The sequence below is a fragment of the Liolophura sinensis genome, chromosome 12 (genome assembly GCF_032854445.1).
Source record: "Liolophura sinensis isolate JHLJ2023 chromosome 12, CUHK_Ljap_v2, whole genome shotgun sequence".
NCBI classification, from domain to species: Eukaryota; Metazoa; Mollusca; class Polyplacophora; order Chitonida; family Chitonidae; genus Liolophura; species Liolophura sinensis.
The window spans coordinates 27383358-27405649 of NC_088306.1; the positions used below are offsets into that span (position 1 = coordinate 27383358).

Consider the following 22292-nt stretch of genomic DNA (forward strand, 5'->3'; position numbering starts at 1 on the left):
TGGTCCGTCGGTCGTGATCTATCGATGCATCTCTGTCGTCGGCGGGACGGCCTCGACGAAGCCGGAGAGTGACCCGGTCCTGAGGAATAATGATTGGAGCAGCCAGTGTCCGTCGCTAATTGTAAATGCCCCGCTGAAATGTCAGAGGAGACTGAAAGTTGCTGTAGATATTCGCCTTCAGAATGTTTATTTTGTCCTTGGTTAAGAACGTTCACATTATTCGCACCGGCAAGACGCCTGTCATACCCGTTCTCAGGACGAAATGTATGGGAGACCAAGCGCACCACATCGACACTACTTACGTCACTGTCCGTATCGCATATCCCCGAAGCTGCCCCTGGCGATAACCTCTGTCTAACATATTCTAGCGGACCATTACCAGTCCGCAATGCAGCACATTTCCCGGAACGTCCCAGGTCGGTACAGGTAGGCCTACTACCACAGGAACACTGGGAATAGTTAGCTGGGGATGATGATGATGATGACGACGACGATGATGCGGATTCGCGTCGTTCACTAGTCTGTTCCTCTACCGAGCTCTGCACCTGCGACTCTGTTGTTGAAAAATTGTTTCCATTTACCGATTCATCGCTGCAACGTCGTCGCGTGGTTGACGGGTTGCTCGAATGATTGACATATGTTGATTTGCAAGTTCCAACACATCTGACACTTGCGTTGCCGGAGTAAAGTCTGCCTACCTCTATCTCTTTGCGTTTTTTATGCGAGCCGTAGCTATCTATAGTCTCTCTAGGGCAAAACCTGGAGCCTGCTTGCCCATAATTATTTTCTACTCGCTTCCTTTCAATATTCACCTCTCTTCTCGGCGGACTATCTACCTCTGTCTCACTGTTATAATAGTACGGGCTAAAATCGACGTCAGTCCAATCCACCCTGCCAGAAAGTTGACTGGAAATAGAATTCAGGTTTTCAGATAAAGTTTCAGCTTCCAATTCTAGGTCATGTTGTAGTAGATGGGAACGTGAGCACGTTTCTCCAGGTGGGCTGTGAGAAACTGTGAAGGAATCTGTTCTAGTTTTTACTGCTAAAGCGCTGTCAGTGTGGCGCTTTAATGGTTTTTTTAGGCCACTGAGTTCTTTATCTTCAGAATTACCTCCCGTTACTCGCTTTGACGTACCTGGCCCGGCAGTGCGTTGCTCTCTGGGAGTTAAACATGTGTCTACGCCTCCTGTGTTATATTCTGACAGTTTCGGCTCCCCCTCCGACGTGCTACGCTCCCCTCCCAGCCGAGGACGTGAGGCCGAGTTAACAGCGTTGGGGGTAGATATTTTATGACTAATATTTCCGTTACTCGCGAAACCCTTCCCTGTCAGACGCTGTCTCTGCCGGACCAGTTTACTGCCGCGACCCGTGCAACTGAATGATGTATTGCTTTTATTGTTGTCCACATTCCAACTTAGGTCTTCGATTTCACGACACACTTCTTCTGTCTCTCCCAAATCCGCTCTTTCGTCCTTGAACCAGGTAAACTTGCGGGAGAGTGTGTGGGAGGCTTGATTTGCGAATCCCCTGGTGTCATCTGGTAAATAATCTCCCCCAGAAGAATCCACGCAGCCAGACATACTGCACTCATCGAATGCCTGACCTTCGGAGAGAATAGTTTTTATACTATCACCGAATCCATCCGAATTATCAGAGATATTAATTATACTGGGTTTCGAATCGCCCACCTGTTTACAAATATCATTACCTGCCTGGTTAAGATGTTTACCAGTATTCTCTACGCTACGGAAGTCCGTTATTTGCAACTCTCTGCTCGCATTAATGCACTGGTTTTGAACTGACGCAGTTAGATGAGCGTCCGTAAGTTTTCCGTGATTGGAATCACTCCAGCTCAGACCAGATCGATGTTTGTCATGTGTTTGTGTCTGATCGGTGTCTTTGTACTGGGGTGATTTTTCCCTGTCTAGGGGTTGCTCGGCGGCCTTATCCCGCGGGTCCTGTCCGGCCCTAAACCCGTCATCAGTGAGGGACACAAAGGGACTGATCTGCTCCTGATCCCTTACACAAGACTCATTAGACTTGCGCAAATACGAACAGATTATCTCCTTATCACTATGGGATTTACGGCTTCCAGACATGCCATGGACGTGCGGTAGTGATCCGCTTACAAATCGGCTGAGTGTTTTTGTCCGGTCAGCTGGGACCCTCAATTGAGGCCTATTGTCAATCGTCTTTAATCGTTCATTGGCTCTCGACTGCACACCGTTACCTGTGCTGACAGCCGCAATTGACAGACTGCTCTGAGACGCATTGCGACTCGATTTCAGCGCTGTCTTTCCAGAAGTCGTTTGCGAACGTGTCTGGGGTTGCTTCTGTCGCGTTGCCTCATCTGCAATCGCTGTAACACTTAGTTTCGAATAACTTTTTGAGCTTTCTGTGTTTTCCTTTGCCTGAACCAAGACAGATCTGTTATTACCAAAGACTTTGCCGAGCTTGGAAGCGGATTTTTTCTTGGAAGGGACATCTGGGTGATATTCAGGCCCGTACGAACGGCGATTGTCCACTAAACAGTAAGAGTTACCGCTGCGACTTATCAAATTACGGGGTAATAACGCAGGTCTGAGGTTTCTTTTGCGTTTTACGAGAGCAACCCCGTTCTCCGCTTCGACAGCTTTCGCCGATGCCGATGCAGCGTTAAACCCAACTGATCTGCGACTTTTGATAGACACCAGCGAGACATTTTTGTTCGCTTTGCTATGTTTTGTGGGCACTTTGGACTGGTGGACATTTGATTTGGCGTCCTTTGTCCCTTGCATAGACGGAAGCTGGAGAGGCAAGACCGAACGCTTTTTGGATTGGGTTCTTTCAACAGCGTTCTCTTTAGAAACACGAATGAATTGGCTTCCGTTTGATTTTGCACCTTTCCGGTCCATACTGTTTACTCATGCCATATATCAGTTTATCACACAGGCGTATCTTTATTGACAAGGCAGCGTATGTGTATATATTCAAGACACACACACGCACACATTACAGTGTGTTTAATGATCGCCTCACTTGGTCAGATCATGACACTGCATTCCATTCAATCAAACCAGTCATCCTGTGCAGTCGTACAAGAGGCGCTGTATATTATCTATGGATATAAATTGTCTCTGCCTGGACATTCGCTTCCTCCCACCTTGTCGTCAAGTGACGACCTACAAATATACAAATGAAGTAGTGGATAAGCACAAAGAAATATGTGTGAATAAATTCTCTATATATATATTGATACAAAAAAAAATGACCATATATTTATATCATACAAACTATATAACAGTAGATAAACTGGTGTACATGTCTTAACTTTCATAGTCATATTATGTGTGTTATCATTTAACCCGTTAATCATGGATCATGTTCTTTCTATACATCAGCATAATTACGACGTAGACCATAGAATGAAAACCCAGTGCAGCGACGACAGTGTGGTAGCTGGCAAATGGTCACACCCAACCGGTGAAATACTGCCTCTTGTCAATTTACCTCGAACCCTTATACACGTATTATATAAATTAGATCAGTTTAGGTGTAGTCCTCATGGATGTCTCAAGATTTGTTCCATATCAGCTCAAGATAGGATACTGCAAGGATAGTGTTCGTGTGCTTAGCAAGCATACATGTACATCGCAATTATAAATTTGCACATTTTACATGAAATGCGCAAAGAGATTATAACCAACCATACCAAACACCTGGTTCTTTCATTTCAATGAGCTTTAAACAAAGACTAATTGTATGCCTTTGTTTGTTATTCTGTCATTTTTAACGAATCTTCAATAATCCGATTAGAACTGGTAAATACATGTGCTTAACGAGGATAAGCGGGATTTATTTTCAGGCTTGGACCAGTGACATAAATGACCTAATACAGAAGGAGTAACAATTTTAATATCAAAGAAATTAATATATGTAACAGACGACCCATATAATGGTAAATGCACACGAAACCTGCGTTAATGAACTTACAATAGGTAAAACTTTATCTTAAGCATTGTATTATTATCGTTTAACATGCCAATCTTTGCAGACACATGCAGATCTTTATATGAGGCGTTTGCTCTATAAATATGCATGTGCGATTACTAAGACTGACATCATGAATGGTATTCAATGCCTTTACATGCAACGATCTAACGATTCGCGTTCTGGAAGTCAACACAAAATACAGATCCCACACCGCCTAACATCTGTGTGACGACATTCTTTTCTATGCATGAATATGCAGAACCAAGATATTTAACGAAAACACACGCGGCACGTCAACAGATCTCCAGAAAGAAGAAACTAGAGCAAATTCGCAAATACCCGGGACACTCCGCAAGAATTAAGTTGATGTCATCCTCCACTCTGGTCCCCCTTTATTAAAACCAATGGCTCATGCTATATAAAAGACCGGATGCCAAACGTAGACCGGCAGGTGTGACCACCAGCCAACCAACGAGCAGACAGACTGAGCGATTTCTGGAGAGCGGTTTGTGGTAGCTTTGAAAACTACATGTACACGTGCAGATTTGGGACACTTTGGTTTAGGCAGGAAAAAAAATCCCGAAACTTTCTCCCTCTATAATTTTCATATCATTGCAGTCATCGTCCTTCTCTGTTCGCCTTGCACGACAGGACTGCTTCAATGACGATATACCGAATCGGATATGTGTACATACGGACTGGCGGATATGGTGTATATAACAAATGCATATCGGAGCTTCGGTTTATCCTTTCATGCTGCAGAAGAAAATACCATCTTCACATCAGGAAAGTATTTGCAAACATGCAAATCGGTGCGAGCAAAGAAGTATATCGACCAAGTTCACTCCGATAAAGAGATGTAGAGACGAGAAGCACTCCGCTTGGAAAGTAGCGATACCGTTTGGAAAGACCGTTTTAGTGAAGCCAGATAAAATCGACGTCACGTTGTTATATCTCATCTTCTCACTATAGTTTGCCCTAGATCGTCCACGGGGCCTCTTGTCTAATGATTGTCTAGCCGGTCTTGTGTGAATATTTATAGCCTTATCAAAGCGACACACAGGCCTATACGTCAGTCACTTCCTTAGAGACACGTTGTTTGTGTACTATCAGGAAATGCTCCGAAGTATCACTTTGTAGATAGGCCCGCATTTGCACCGGAAATATATGTCGGTGTAGAACTGAAAAAACAAACCATAAATAAACGTGTGTTTCATTCCTTTATTTATCTGATATGCCTATTACACCTTCTATCATCACATCGATGGTCTTTTTGGTTTGTTTTTCTTCGTTTTAGGAAGAAAAAGCACTTTGGTTGGAAAACAAGTAAACACGCAAGCATCGCCATCACAGCATACATGAATAAGGAACAGCATATCATGTGACAATGGTTACGCAGCGTTGATGTACTATATATACCTGAAACAAGAAGACAAAGTGTATCCAAATGGTCATACCAAAGAGAACATGTCAACGCGCAATCTGATTGCTTCGCTAACGTAACCCGGAACGCGTGATGACAGAAATATGGGTTTGATCTTAATCTTATTACATGTATAATAAAGCCGAGGGTTCGCTTGGAATACACCAATCCATGTGGCTGAGCCAAATCAACAAATGCGGAAACAGATACAGCCCTATATATAGGTGTGGACGCAAGTATTCCTATTTGGATGTTTATCGTTTATAACGCCGATTTCTTATGCTCTCTGTGAAAAAAAAGAAAACAAGAAGGAAAAAGATTTATTTATTTATTTGATTGGTGTTTTACGCCGTACTCAAGAATATTTCACTTATACGACGGCGGCCAGCATTATGGTGGGAGGAAACCGGGCAGAGCCCGGGGGAAACCCACGACCATCCGCAGGTTGCTGGCAGACCTTCCCACTTACGGCCGGAGAGGAAGCCAGCATAAGCTGGACTTGAACCTACAGCGACCGCATTGGTGAGAGGCTTCTGGGTCATTACGCTGCGCTAGTAGCATTAAGCTATTTGGGTTCCTTCAAGATATACGAGCAAGACCACTTTACGTGATTGTTGTTGCGAACGTTGTCGTGAAAGATATGTACACCATGCACTTTAAGTTACGTAAAGAAGTATCGACAGTCGGATGCATGGAACATTTCTGATGATTCAGCAATCTTTGCTTGCTGGAAAGACTCGGATTACAGAGTACCGATCGGATTACGGTCCGTCGTCAACTGCTATGTGAGCGAATGGCGCAAAGCCGTAATATGAAGTGCCACTCTTCCAACAAAGTCCAAATTTAGAATGACAAATTGCATATTAAGTATTTAACCCTAGGTTTGCAGACAAGAGCAGAATGTAATTTAGTCGTTTGAGACCAAGTTTGATTGAGTGAGTGAGGGAGTGCCTGGGGTTTAACGTCGTACCACACAATTTTTCAATCATTTGACGACGAAGGAGTCCCGAATGCGGATGTACGAGCGCTTGTCCCAGGACGGATTTCCACCGCTCTTTTATCTAGTGCTGCTTTACTGAGACGACTTATCGAAGGCAAGTAAGCCGCCCCACCCGAGCCATTATACTGATACCGGTCAACCAGTTTTTGTACTATCCCCTTAATGCTGCACGCCAAGCGAGGAAGCTACAACTTCCTCTTTTAAGGTCTTAGTTTTGACCCGACCCAGGATTGACCCTGGATCTAAAAAAATTTGAGAGATAGTTTGAAAATGTGAAGAGTTGCACGATCGCGATTATTTGTGTTACATACAACTTATTAATTGATACAGGTCAATTATTCTTTTGTACACCCATACATACAAGGTCATCATATTTGTACACAAAATCACCTGATGTTGAAATTACTGGAATGAATTGCGTGTACTTAATGTATCAGCATAACATTTTATTTACCGTGAAAGTGCACTGTCAAAAAAGTCAAACATTTTGCAGATATAAGAAATAATTTCTAATTTAAATACATGTTTAGACGGTATAAGTTGTCTCATATGTCTTAAATGTACGATTAGTACATCTCTAATACGCCAAGACAACGCTAGGTATTATGATGTAGGTTATATCTCACATGTTGTTCACACCTGCCTACGTAGGTTTTATTTTTGGGTACATTAATGGCGTTAAAATTCGATCAAAGTCAAAATCCCTGTACATGTATGGATGGACAATATCAAAGATTATACACCCATGCACTCACACAAGCTGCTATTTACGTTTGTAGTGCATATGCTCATAATAACTTAAAGTTTATCACAATAGTCGGATCAACATCAAGCGATAGCGTGCTGATCCACCCGCTGCTTCCGTGAGCGGTTTGTCTATTGTGGGCTGATGTCCGAGTATAGGACATTTTTTGTTTGCTTGTTTGTGATTTGTTTTGCATAGTTCGCTGACGAATTAAGTGGTCATCATGTTTTGACAAAGGGTCGCTCTGTATCCACAAATACAAACCTATATACGACAATGTGCGTGGTCGTTTATTCACATATATTTTTGTTTGTTGATTAAAGCCGTGTTCCAGACCTTTTCACAAATATGAAGACGGTCAGGAGAATGTGATCCTCTAATACAATATGCAGGAATACAATTACAGACGTACATCACAGAGAGTAAAACCAGAACAGCGACGACAGTGTGACAGATGGCAAATGGTCACAAGTAATGGGTGAAATACGGCCTCTTGTCAATTTACCTCTACTCGCGCTTTATTCTAACTATTTATGTAAATGGTTAGAGAATAGCAAGTTCTATACCCCCTAGCACCACGGCTTAAACAGAATTAGGTAAATAAAATGCAGAAATGTTAATCGCAATTTATATCAGACGTTACTCAGAATTACTCCAGAAGAACTGTGCTGTCATCACTTACAAATAACAGTATATCATTGCAAAGGGACAAGGTCACGGGGATGCTTGGTCCATCAGCAGAAAGTCCTGGATAAATAAGTCAAGGAATGATGGATTGGAGGTACACCTACAGGTGCGTTTCTGTGCCTCAATGCTAAAATGCATATCGACAGTCGACAAACAGGGAGCAATATAGAATTACACTATTTGACCTATTTGACCTATTTCGCCCAAATTCGCGTTTTAAGAGGCACAGAAATGTCATAATATACATGTATTACGTTTGGTACTGAATATTACATTCTTAGAGTAGGATATCACCGTAGCTTCCAAACAATCCTCGAAATACCTTCCTAAGATCAAAAGAACCAGGTAAAGTGAGTAATTTGGTGGAGTCATGGACGAAATTCTACGACAGAGTACTACACACGATCCAGCATACTGTAGGTGCTGTACTATGAACACAAAGACAGGCCATTTATCACGTACATATATTCACGATGTCAAAATCATTTCAGGGGCTTAGTCTTTGTCTTTCATTCCATGATACATGTATGTGTCTGAGCCGCTATATGGGATCTGTCCTGTCATGTCATGTCTCAACGCATAGACTATGTGCCAATATGAACTGCTTCACAAGCTGGCAAAGGACTGGGCCATTCATCATACGCTGTAGTATAGAAGTTTGTATACAGACAGACGTAGCTGTAAGGATAGATTTAGAAGTTGAGTGGAACTCCTCTGTAGTGATAGTGAAGTTAACTAATAACTGGAAGTATCCAAATTTAGATGTAAAAGACAATTCAGCCCCAAAAGCAGAACTTGTTCAGTAAGCTGGCGCGTTGTTAGTGGAAGAGGTTAACTACTAACATCTTCAATGATTACCTGGACAAAGGATGTCAGCATCTCACCATGGAACAGCCTTTGTATTTCCTTAATAGCTGGCAAAAGGAGGGATAAACTTTTCACACCTGATGTATACATGGAGAATCAGCTTTGGGTGATTTACGTAAGGATAAATCAGCTTTTTCAAGACTCAAGTAATGAAGGATTATCTTTCAATGATTGGTTTCATGCTTCATTAATGCAATGTAGGATTAACATTTCATTGTGAAAATCAGGAAAGATCACCTTTGTATTACTCATGTGACTTTGCCTGTCTGAAGGAAGGAGGGAAGGATCAATTTTGATGACTGATGTATGGAAGGATCAATTTTGATGACTGATGTGTGGAAGGATCAACTTTGCCACAAAGAAGAAAGGAAGTAAGGATTAACTTTTCTGGATATAAGCAAGGAAGAATCCACTTTTCAAAAGTGATCAAAGGAAGGATTAACTTATCATGAGTGATGACAAAACTGGAAAGAGCAAACTTGTCTTATCCACAGAAGATTGCAGTTTCAATAATTGATGTCTCACAGGATGACCTTTTCACAAGTGGTGCCAAAATATTCAGGCTGCCTGGTTCTCTGATGTGCTGACATACTAATATTAGCACATTAAAGCAAGGCTTGCACAAATGGAGTTTTTAAGGACATTTGTCCTTCATTCCAGACCAGTCAAACAGCCTTCTGTTAATGATATTCAAACATTCTGCTATATTTGCAGTAATTATTTATCTGCGTGTCTTTATCTTGTCCATCTCTAATAAAATATACATGCAGTTAACATATGGTTGAATAGATCTCATGTAAACAAACAGTGCCACCCAAACACACGGTGATCATTCATCGTAGAGCTTTATAGCCAATATCAGTAATGTTATACTATGGCAAGTCAGGAGGTAGAGCAAGTCAGCAGGTATTTGTGGTATTCTGTGACCTTACAGTATGTCCACAAGAAAGTATCAGGTATATAGAGGAACATTTAATTAGCCCCTCAACACCTGACTGGTATGCATTACAGGTAGCTTCTCATGCTTATTAATTTCTTCATCAGCTGTCACTAATAAGTGGACGAGATACTTTGACATCAGACTACATGCAGCCATAATTTATGTCAATGTAACCATATTACACGTAGTGAATAATAAATCCCTGGCGTTGTATTTGGAATTTAACTGAATGAACGAATGAATGCTTGGGGATTAACGTCGTACATGTATGTAACAGTTTTTCAGTCATATGACGACAAGGAGTGATTAGGTGTGTGTACATAGATCTTCCTGTGGCAGGGCGAGTCCATGCTACCATAGTGCTGCCACCACTGAAGTACCATGACACCCCACCCAGTCACATTCTACTGACACCAGTCCAACCAGTCTGTTTCCTTGCTCTTACCTCTCAGTGCTGAGCGCTGAGCAAGGCAGCAACAAGGACCAATTTTAAAGTCTTTGGTATAACCAGAACCGAATAAGCCACCGAAACGGTCATTTAGAATTTAGTGTTGATCACTATTGAACATGACAAACTTGCTAAATGGATTAACAATAAATTCAGAAGTTTCATATCCATAAATCATTTTGATATGTTAGTATTGTTATAAGTAAATTTGATCAAAAATGCATGACAAGTGCCTCTTTGATGTTTCATTCGCATTCGCACTTCTGTCATCGTAAAATTTAACACACGTGCCTAAACAAGATCCTTGCACAGATTGACCCCTCTGTTGGCAAGCTTGTTAATGGCTTGATTTAACTTTCAGGTCACTATTTAATAATAAAGTGGAGAAGAAGTTTTGATGCAGTATGTACACTGTCTACATCCACACCTGCATATATGGAACATAGTAATTACTAAAAAAACAAACTTATTTGAACAAAAGATCTGTTGTGTCTAATTACCTCTGGCTTGACATCAACTACAGTACTAATATGACAGTCCATCAACATAAACCTTAATTTGACTTCAGACTCAAGAAAATTAAAGATACATTTGTACAATCTGCTGAGTACTTACGTGAGAAAACATTTATCCGAAGATCTGCCAAAAGCAGTGTTACATCCGCAACAATACAGTGGCTACATCTGCTCTTCAGGCTTGCTTGTTATAACTCAAGTGAGTCATTAAAAGAAAACGACACATGTCAGTGAAATAGAACAATGTGACTCTTGCTCTGGTTGCACACATGAGCATCACGCTTTCTGTCTGCTTTTGGTTTCATTAAATGAGCAAAAGATCATGACAATGTGAACTATTCTTTAATGCTTTTTTGACACTAAAAGTACCTATTGAATTTAAGAGTTAAGTATATGTTGATGTGTATCAACAATAAACAAAGCAAATATTTAAATTTTAAAATTAAGCATTTTAATTTTGACTTTCATGTCCAAAGTTTATGGCTCCCATACAAGGAGAATGATACTAAAGTATTTCTTTTATACACTGACACTCAGGTGTACAGGTAATTTAAAAATACTACGCTGAAGTAGTGTACCTGAAGACCAAAAGACACCTGTTGATTTAAAATTTCAACACTATATTTAGTCATGACTCTGCCATCATGTCAGAACCATACTCAAATGAACAGATTGTATGATAAATATACTTATATTTTTGTAATTATTTCAGTGAACTGCCATTATAGTGGACAAGAATACGACTTGATCAATCATCAGACATGACTGCAATGTTAATATATTAATATCAAATCTTAACGTGCTGTATGATAGTTTATTAGGATTACAATATTAGAAATTTAACGTGCTGAGAACTTCGCTGTCAGTAAGCGTTTTAATTATTACAGTGTAAATTTTTTGTATCTTCATAACAAAATGTAACAGCATTAAAGTATTGTAAAACGTATACATGCTGGCAAGCAGGAAAGTCTGATATTAACTGTAAATTTTAAACTGGAAACCATAAATACAACTAGACAAGCCTGGAATTCTTAGCGATAATCTCAGATTTTTCCATGCCTTCATGCTGACATCATAGACATGAAGCATATCTACCCTTATCCCAAAACAGACATGCTGTCTTACAGTGCTTGGCAAGTCTTGCTGAGATATAATATTACCTGTCTAAAAATACATCAAAGGGGCTGATTGCAGGTATAAAATCTGCTCAGGTGTAGTGAAGCATTAAGACCTAGTAAAGCAGTTTGTCACACAAGCTCTGCACATATGTATATATAGGAGTAACAATGCTTCACTGCCCACGTAGTACAAGCCTCATTGAACACGTTTCTAGGCCAGTGCTTGCATGGATTCAAATTTGAAACCAGTTGGCTGTCAGCCGTTAGGGAAAACTTCTTATTGTACATGGAATGTTTACCTGAAAACATCCGGGTAAAAATAGTCGGAAGCTGCACCAGGATGCATTTTAAATCCAGGTTAAATTGTGCTACTGACAGGTGATTTTCAAACAAACATAAACTGGTTTAAAACGACACTCCTCATTTTACAGTATGTCATAGACAATGTTTGATCGTTACAGATTTAGTACATTAACTCTGTGGCCCATATATTATATGTGCCAGTGTCTGAAACAGATTCGTGTAACAAAAATTATTTCCTTGACATGTTAATAATAATGTATTTCTTCAAACTTTTTGCATGTTTGCAAGGTGTTTATTCATGCATACTTCGAGGGCATTATTTTATGCTGACTGATAAAATTATACTTTTGTGAAAAGAAATGTTCTTCAAGGACTTTCAAGGATCACCCTTATGTCCTATGTTTTCAAGGTCCATTCAGCTTATGTGTAAACCTTCCTGTGCTGATCAAGGACCATTCAGCTTACGTGTAAACCTTCCTGTGCTGATCAAGGACCATTCAGCTTATGTGTAAACCTTCCTGTGCTGATCAAGGACCATTCAGCTTATGTGTAAACCTTCCTGTGCTGATCAAGGATCATTCAGCTTATGTGTAAACCTTCCTGTGCTGATCAAGGACCATTCAGCTTATGTGTAAACCTTCCTGTGCTGATCAAGGACCATTTAGCTTATGTGTAAACCTTCCTGTGCTGATCAAGGACCATTCAGCTTATGTGTAAACCTTCCTGTGCTGATCAAGGACCATTTAGCTTATGTGTAAACCTTCCTGTGCTGATCAAGGACCATTTAGCTTATGTGTAAACCTTCCTGTGCTGATCAAGGACCATTTAGTTTATGTGTAAACCTTCCTGTGCTGATCACAGGATATTACATGTATTTTGGAAGATTATTTACGGGTTCATTTAAACGTAATGCAAGATAACATTAATTCACATTGAAAAATCAAGTCATTTTAAGGACATAATCCCAAATTGTACTATTTTTTGAAGGACATTCTTCAAGGTCTTGAAAATCTTGCCCTTTCAGTTTCAAGGATCCCAAGGACCATTGAGAACCTTGTAACTGGACTTGTAGATGAACACTGTAAGCACAGGGGTACATAGAGAAGATATGTACATGTATACAGAATTCAAATAAAAGATTCAGTTGCATACACATTAAAGAGCTGATTGCAGATAATGTGTAAAACATTGAATACAAACATGTTTGTGTATTTGACTTTTAATATTTCTAAGCACTGTATCATGCCTCTGTCTTTCCTCTCTTTGTGGCAAATGCTCTTTTCCAAGATCTTTTTGATCTTCGGCTGGCAGACCATTTTTCCACTTCTATCCTGGTTACAATTAAAAACAGTTATTAGTATATTTTCCGCAGGCCTGGCTTAAGCTGTTGATTTGTTTATTTACTTGATTAGTGTTTTACACCGTACTCAAGAATATTCCACTTATACGATAGCGACCAGCATTATGGTGGGAGGAAAACGAGCAGAGCCTGGAGGGTATTAAAGTTGTTGGTAAATGCAGGGTACCGACAAACTGTCAAATCAAGACACAGGATGCAGACAAACTAACAAGCAACACTGAATTTACTTCCTAGCAGTAAATGAAACTACATGCCTGACGGACTGTTTTCAAAGCAGGTCTTACAATAGGCCACATCGCAATATGTGTGAAGGAAGAGGCCTTTAGAGTTAACTCCCCTGAATCTGAAAAGTTTGACTACTTGAGCTTTCAGAGTTGAGAACGGGTATCATGGTTATAGCTTCTAATTGCAGGCTAAACACAACAGTGGTTAACATTGTTATCCAAGAGTCATCATTCAAGTGTCCAACAATCTGGGCTGATATTAGTTTTAGGCGTTTAATAATTTAATCATGATTCAAATGATAAATACAAGTATGATCTTAATGATCTTATGGCTTGTGGTGATCTTACAGCTTGTGGTGATCTTACAGCTTGTGGTGATCTTACGGCTTGTGGTGATCTTACAGCTTGTGGTGATCTTACGACTTGTGGTGATCTTACGGCTTGTGGTGATCTTATGGCTTTTGGTGATCTTATGGCTTATGGTGAGATAATGAAAGCCACAAGATGTTCTATCTGCACTAAAACCAGTTCAGAGTATCAGTTATCAGAAGGTGGATAGGTGGATTTCAGGATTAATTTCCCTCACGCATAGAAATCAACTACAATGGGGATGGAATAGGTTTGTTTTCAATACTGAAATGCCATACAGACATGTGTGTCACGTAGACACAGCTGTAGTGTCACAAACTGCAATGTCACATACACATATCTGTACGATTACAACTGAAATCCACAGTGACACAGCTATAGTTGTCATGTCACACACTGAAATGTCTCACAGCCATAGCTGTAGTGCTGGAAACTGAAATGTCATGCAGACATATTTGTAGTAGGCCTGCTGCAAACTGAAACACCTTACAGACAAATTAGTGGTGTTGCAAACTGAAACACCTTACAGACAAATTAGTGGTGTCACAAACTGAAACACCTTACAAACAAATTAGTGGTGTCGCAAACTGAAACACCTTACAGACAAATCAGTGGTGTCGCAAACTGAAACACCTTACAGACAAATTAGTGGTGTCACAAACTGAAACACCTTACAGACAAATTAGTGGTGTCGCAAACTGAAACACCTTACAAACAAATTAGTGGTGTTGCAAACTGAAACACCTTACAGACAAATCAGTGGTGTCGCAAACTGAAACACCTTACAGACAAATCAGTGGTGTCGCAAACTGAAACACCTTACAGACAAATCAGTGGTGTCGCAAACTGAAACACCTTACAGACAAATTAGTGGTGTCGCAAACTGAAACACCTTACAGACAAATTAGTGGTGTCGCAAACTGAAACACCTTACAGACAAATTAGTGGTGTCGCAAACTGAAACACCTTACAGACAAATCAGTGGTGTCGCAAACTGAAACACCTTACAGACAAATTAGTGGTGTCGCAAACTGAAATACTCTGAATGGACACAGTTCTAGTGCTACAGACAAATAGTTTTGGGACTAACACTTGAACTGGGACAAGAGACCCTTCTGAATGTTGCTGTCACCTGAGAATTTCCCACAGCCTACTTTACCTTACTTTGCAAAGTTGAAGTTGCTGTGTTGTGATCTAGTGACATCAACTCATGGAAGCATCTGCTTCAAAAAATAAGAGGTAGGTATTTGAAGGTAGGTAAGCTGTAACCTTCGTGCCTTTACAAACATGACACTGGTAAGCTGTAACCTTCGTGTCTTTACAAACATGACACTGGTAGGCTGTAACCTTTGTGCCTTTACAAACATGACACTGGTAAGCTGTAACCTTCGTGTCTTTACAAACATGACACTGGTAGGCTGTAACCTTTGTGCCTTTACAAACATGACACTGGTAAGCTGTAACCTTCATGCCTTTACAAACATGACACTGGTAAGCTGTAACCTTTGTGCCTTTACAAACATGACACTGGTAAGCTGTAACCTTCCTGCCTTTACAAACATGACACTGGTAAGCTGTAACCTTCCTGCCTTTACAAACATGACACTGGTAAGCTGTAACCTTCGTGCCTTTACAAACATGACACTGGTAAGCTGTAACCTTTGTGCCTTTACAAACATGACACTGGTAAGCTGTAACCTTCATGCCTTTACAAACAGCCACATTTGTAGTGCTGCAAACTCTAACAGCAGACACCAAGCCTGACATCAATGCTGATGACACCAGACATTGATGTCCAAACTGACGGTGCCTCGTAATGTAGCAGTTTCACATTCAAGTTTTGCTTATGTCAGCCTTCCATTCCATCATTCTGAGGATAGTATAGTTTAATAATGCTAATCTGCATGGTCAAATATCCAACAAGCTAATAAATCAGGCCTTGTACAACTGAGCAGAGATACAACTGCTGTATTACAAAGACTAAATTATCAGGCTTTGTCAGACCTGCAGTCCAAATTCAATTAGAAAATCTGGTCTAAGGATGGCTTATATTTACTGACATGCAGAGACCGCTGCCATCCTTAGCCTGGACGACGTGCGCACCCAATTTAGACACTGTATCCGTATTCAGCTACCCTATCGGCAAATCTCACTGCATACGCAATATTTAATATCCAAATCCACTTAATACACTTGCCTATCCCCAAGTTAAGACATATATGCACATTTTATAACCACTGACACTGGCCTTTATTTGATATTTCCTCAGAAAATCTCAGTCGAAGTCGAAAATAAAGTCTGCTTTGAATTACTCACCACATGATGTCGCCTACAGACTATCCTAATTTGGCACGTCAATCATGTTGACGTCTACTGAGAATCTGACACGTAACATGTAAAAGTATATCACAACGTTATTCAAGTATTGCAGTCTATAGAACAACTCAGTACGCAAACGTATGCAACGATGTTGTTTTGAAAGCTAACTGTTGGGTGAAGTGGAAGAATAAAGGGCCAGATGCTTTTAAAATGACAAGAAATTGACGCTGTGACTGCGGCCGGGATTTTATTTTTTTTCAACGCCTAAACGTCAACCGCATACGTGCAGGCGCTGCGAGCGAAAACTACAGCTACATGAGTTTAATGAAGACTGTCTGGCATTTGTGAGTAGGGAACAAAAGAGAGATATCATGGAAATTACCACTCGCATACGCCATGGAATTGGATAAAAACTGTCCAGAAGACCACGAATAATTAATCCGGAGGAGTCTGTTCCTATATAGATATAGAAGACCTCACCTAATATTAAAAGTTCACAGCCGATTTCTTGGTTAAAATTCAATAAAATAAATATGTCTAAAGAACATAAATAGAACTGCCTAAACTCCATAATGTATTATTAAGGTTAAAACATGCAAATATGAAGTCAGTAATTATTTCCAAAGAATTAATACATAAACATGTAACAGAGATATCTTACCATCGTCCTTCCAAAAGTCTGACTTGAAATAAACCACGAGCACCTATCACTCAGTCATTCGCAGCGATTTTTCCCTGATTGCATCTTCAGCTGTCTGGTAACATGGCGTTGTTGTTGTTCCGTCGTATACACTTAAAGAAACAGTCATAACAAACACTGACGACGTAAACTTACACAGTCAAAAATGGGGGGAGGTAAAGTAATATCAAAAACAATACCAGCTGTCTACCAGCAGTCTGCCAGCAGTATCCAGGAAACAGATGTGAAAAGATCGCATCGACCGAGCAGAAAGTACTGGTACGTGGCTTTGCACTAGATGGCGAGACAAGATTTTGAATCTGGCGCTTGTGACCTCAATGACCTTTACTGACCTACTTTTCCGAGCACTTCATAGGCAGAGAGCTGTGCTCCAGCCAATGATAATTGCTGATGAGCGGGTAATAAACGGAACCAACCTGGTATAGCTAAAGCTGAAACTGGATAAGGGCAAATTTAAAACAGGTGTACGTTAAAACATATTCAATATGGCCGTGGCTTACGTGCATGTAGCAAGCACACAGTGTCATACATGTACATGTATCGTAAGACTACGACCTAGAACTGAGATCTGTTTCATTCTTCCAGCTTAGCTTTCAGAAATACATGTTAATGTGGAAGCCAAGCTGAGGACATGGCTCGATCGCCGATCTCAGAGCTAGCTATGACCTCACTTGTATGTATAGACTACACATTCCGGCCTAAAAACGTTACATGTAATTACAAAGGCTTTTCCGGAGATTTTTGGCAAAAAAATACGTAAGCCTAATCAGGCCTTCCGGTTTCGCCAATCAACTCAAATTTTGCATTTCAGTAAATATCAGCCTACAGGAAGGTCTACGTTCCTTTCCTTGGCCTATTTCTATAGTATTAAAATAATTCTACACTTATAATGCGACACAACCATTATAAATTTTACTAAATGTAACTTTTGAACAGTCATATTTGTGCAGACGAGGATTGTGCCTTGTGAAAGGTAATTATTTGGGCTATTCTGAAATAGTACCGGTAGCAAAAATTCAATTGGCTTTGCACTGATCATTTTTTTTTTTTTTTTTTTTGCCAAAAATCCCAGATAGGCCGAAAAGAACCTTTATATTCAAAGTATCATAAATTGCTTAAAGGACAAACGTTGATTTCGTAAATAATTTTCAGCTGGATGTGTTTCTGTGGTGTTTCGTATTCAATAACCCACAGGCTCATTATTCGTTCAGAATGGACAAGACTATATGTACGGTAGGCCTACATCACACCTGTGGAGTAAAATCACGAGCACTGACAAGAATGTGTGAAAGCAATGTACGTTTATTTGGCAGATGGTCACACTTGGGTGTAACCGGTTAAATCCGTCCTTTTGTTAATTTACCTCAGTCTGTTTTATTCTATGACTACTGTTCATTTAAATGCTTGAAAAGTGGCACCATGACCTAATCAGAATTGTTTACAATGGGTGCCTAATATGACAACAAAAGAATGGACGTGCGCTCGGGGCTTTACGTCGTACAGTTTGTCAGTCATATGACGACGAGGAGTCATTAGGTATGTGTATAGAGAGGCAGGGGCGTATTCTGGGGGGGGGGGTCAAGTCGGTTAATGTTCCGCTGAATTCGACGAAAAAAAATATATTTTTGCCTATATTTCTTACCTAGCTATTAACATTCATTCCACAGATATTTGCTGTAGCTTATATAGACCAATATTTCAATTTCGTACCAATGTACTTAATAGTATATAGGCCTATTTACACATGTTCTGTTACGTGACCTATTCCACCCTGTTTCCGGTGGTGCGTGTTTCACAGAATTACCTCTCCTGAATCGTACCGCGCAGGCAGCAGTAGTCACTTCCGCCTGGTGGGCAAGACAGATGCCGCAGTTTTACTTGTAGGCCTAGTTTGTAACCCTGGAACCCATGACAATAAATAGGCCTACTATATATTCAGGGACAGCCTGAACATTGAGTTGTTTTGGGTTTTTTTTTTTTAATGTGAAAATGAATGCGTACACACTGGCCAAATCTGCATTCGAAACACTTCGAAATCACTCAGATTCTCTCTCCGGCAATCTAATATCTCGGAGTTTCCGGGGCCTATGCTGCTCCTCGACCCTCGCCTCATAGAGTGTGATAGTCGTTCCGCTCTTGTCAAATCCGCATCCCCCCGGTGAAGATCCACACTACGCCCCTGAGAGGCCTGTATACTTTGTATCTCCATGCCGCCTAAATGCTGCGGCCACAGAAATAGACCCACCACGCCAAACACCTGACGCCCAGTCATGTTTCCTAATTGCTCTGATATCTCAGCGAACCCGGCCAAGCAGCAACAAATCTTTTGTATGACCCGACCGGGGTTTGATCCCAGGTCTTCCGAGTTCAACGCGGATGCTCTAACAATTATGCCACCAAAAAGGTCAACAAAAGTTATTTGAAGCTCAGTGACGGTACATGGTACAGAATAATTATGGTATGAGTTTGGTGACTCTTGTATGAGGTATCTTCTACGACGTGGTCAAGGTAAGAAGTGATCTGATGCCGTCATCATAGAGTTAAGATACACATATATGGGATGTAGTTGCACTATTTATTCCGTATTTTTTAAACCTTTGAAGCACGTTATTAAAACTTCATGAAGAATTTTTAAAGCTTTGAAACAGTGTCACTTTTTTAAAACTTGAAAAATGATATTTTGCTTACTGGTGTTCGGCATGACAAAGTTGAAAGCTTTTGACCAAAACTATCACAATTTTATTTATACTTGGAGCATATAAAAATTACACAAAGCTAAATACAGACCATGGTTTATGTGTTGTTTTTCTTTCTTTTTTAACTCGCAAATATGATATATTTGCAAAGGCGTTGTAGGCCTACATTTGGAAAAACAGTATACTAGGCCTAGAATGTGGAAAAGAAAGTATGTTATGAAAACCCTATAGAGGTAGGCTTATATATTTAGAAAGCGAGAGGAGTACAGGTACATTGGGAAAAGTTTAAGTGTAGTTGTCGTAATTTAATTTCGTCACATAGGTTTAACTTTAGGCTGGCATATGGTCGATGTGGCGTTAAACCATAATGATTAATTCATTCATTCATTGCACTCCCCCTCTCCCCCCTCCGCAAGCCCTCCCTGGGGTATAACGGTGATTTGCTGAGGAAAGAAAGCTTGATAATATATATATATATATACAATTATATTATATTAATATATATATTGTATATATAGAGGGAGAGATGAGGGTCGTACCGAGTGGAAGCCTTTTTTCATAGGTTAAAAGGCATTTGCCACATGTTACATCTCAGTGAGCTAGTATAGGGCCTGCAGTACTCTACGGATCGGACAATCGAAAATATGATAGTCCTTTTTATAATTCAGCTAAACTGGTTAAAAAGTTTTATTACAGAAATGTGGAAGGTAAATATTGAGCATTAATATTTAATTTGTCCGTGTTTATATTTGTTGCGCCGTCGAAATTGTAGGGCGCATATTTGTGTTAGTCTGTACTTTCGCAGGAGACATGAGACACCTGCTGCAGTTGCTGTTTGTCACGGTGTTTGAGACAAAAACTACCCATCAAGTACCATGGCGTGAAGTTTGCAGACATTTGTATTCCTTATCCGTCTGTTTCATTTCCTATGCCTCGTTGGCCCGAGATTCCTTGGTGACGCTCAGTTACCCCCTGTGGGCTCGAGATGTTTGACAAGGGCAGGTAACTGCATTAGGTTTTGAAATGGAGTTCACTCGGAGTTTAGGTTTTAATTATTCATTTATTATTGTTTTATCATATTTTGTTTGTTTATTTGATTGTTGGCTTACGCCGTTCACAACACATTTTCACTAATACGGCCAGAAACATATCTAGGTAGAGGAAACCGGAGCACCCGGTGTAAACCACTGACCTTTGGCAAGCTACTGGTGAACTTTCTCACGAGTGACGTCCAGATATGAAAATATTGGTGAGGGAAAAGTGGCCTTTAACGAACAGTACACTGCAACCCACGCGTTGTTTATGGCTTATTGTTCACCAAGACCCCACAAGCACTGAGAATGGGAGAATATTTAAGTTCCTTCTCCAAGCATTTAGGATGGTGACATACAATATGTTTTCATTACGTTGTCATGGAAGTTACGCCAGGCACAAGCTACAACTGTTTCGTAAACCGGGTTCCAGGCAGGTATTTACGTATTTACGTCATCATCTCCAAACTGGGTTTGCTTCTCAGTAGATAACAGTTCTTTTCTATAGTGTGTAATACAAATGGTAACAGTGGCGTGGCGTGTTCCGCTTGGTTTGACGCGTCCCATTGTCCACAATGTCGCAAAGACATCTTGAAAACTGTAACCGTATTCACTGACCCATGCAAAACATGAGCCAATTTTTCGCTGATCCGTGAAAAAAAATCGTCCAACAAGTGCAGTTTGTATAGGGTGGAATTTGAAGTGACTGTATCACACGTCGGAGTTTCGCTGAACTGGTTGGACTTTGGAAATACGCTGGTGTTATTTAAGTCGTGTATTGAGTGATACCAGGCCTAAAATACGAAGATGCCACGCCGCCAGGAGTTTGTTGTGAGTGTTGTATTTCACGTACATGCAGTCTGGACAGTAAAACTGCACTTCCATTCCATCGCTTAGCTTTTCTGAATAGAAAATGAATCAGGCATCACAAATAAACTCTTACTGACCTTATAAGTTAGATGAGTCAGTGAGAATCAAGTACAACGTGTCACTTGAAAAATACTATAAAAAGTGAACTATGCCTATAGTATTCGAAGTACTTTAGTTGTGTTTGGTACTCTCGAAATGCCATTTTATCTTCTCTCGCGCTTGTTTCACGGCCATCTTGATAATTTGCAATTTTAGCATTCAGGACCATATGTTTTTCTCAGTTTTACTTGAGGTCGTAAAGGGAATACACGGGGGTAATCGTTCGTCTAAAAGGGAACTTTAGCTAAATTTAGTTCTGGTGTGTGCAATGCATGTGGATTAAATGACTGTATATACTTAATACTATGAGTTTTGATAAAGAGGTGTTCATTGGGACAGAATGTTTCATTATATTGTAAGTATATCTTTCTGTACAAAGGGTTTGTGTTTTAAATGGTATGGAATGCCATGTATATTACCCACATGGTGTTGTGCAAGAAAAAGCAGTGCAGAGTGACACCTGCAACGTGGCGTCTTGTACAAAGTGAGTGTACCTAACGGGTGTGGAATGTCACTTCAGGTGTCCGTAGAATGCTGTGTGAGAGTGTATAGCGGCACTGGCAACGTGGCGTCTTGTACAAAGTAAGTGTACATAACTGGTGTGGA

The 22292-nt window shown here is 40.3% G+C and overlaps 1 protein-coding gene across 1 annotated transcript; it reads right to left on the reverse strand.

Moving 5' to 3' along the window:
* Positions 1 to 18: 18 nt before the first annotated feature.
* LOC135479840 (uncharacterized) lies at positions 19 to 17166 on the reverse strand. The gene is made up of 3 exons (XM_064759744.1): positions 16952 to 17166; positions 247 to 3161; positions 19 to 133 (listed from the first exon to the last, which is right to left on the reverse strand). Exons 2-3 carry the CDS (start codon positions 2892 to 2894, stop codon positions 19 to 21), a joined length of 2763 nt encoding a protein of 920 aa, XP_064615814.1. The 5' UTR covers positions 2895 to 3161; positions 16952 to 17166.
* Between the last annotated feature and the right edge of the window lie 5126 nt (positions 17167 to 22292).

What these genes read in the sequence shown, in the direction of transcription:
- LOC135479840 (XM_064759744.1), bottom strand. Translation starts at nt 2,894, where the DNA reads ATGGACCGGAAAGGTGCAAAATCAAACGGAAGCCAATTCATTCGTGTT. An exon ending in ACATTTCGTCCTGAGAACGG is followed by an intron (nt 134 to 246) that starts GTATGACAGGCG and finishes CTGACATTTCAG; the next exon opens with CGGGGCATTTACAATTAGCG.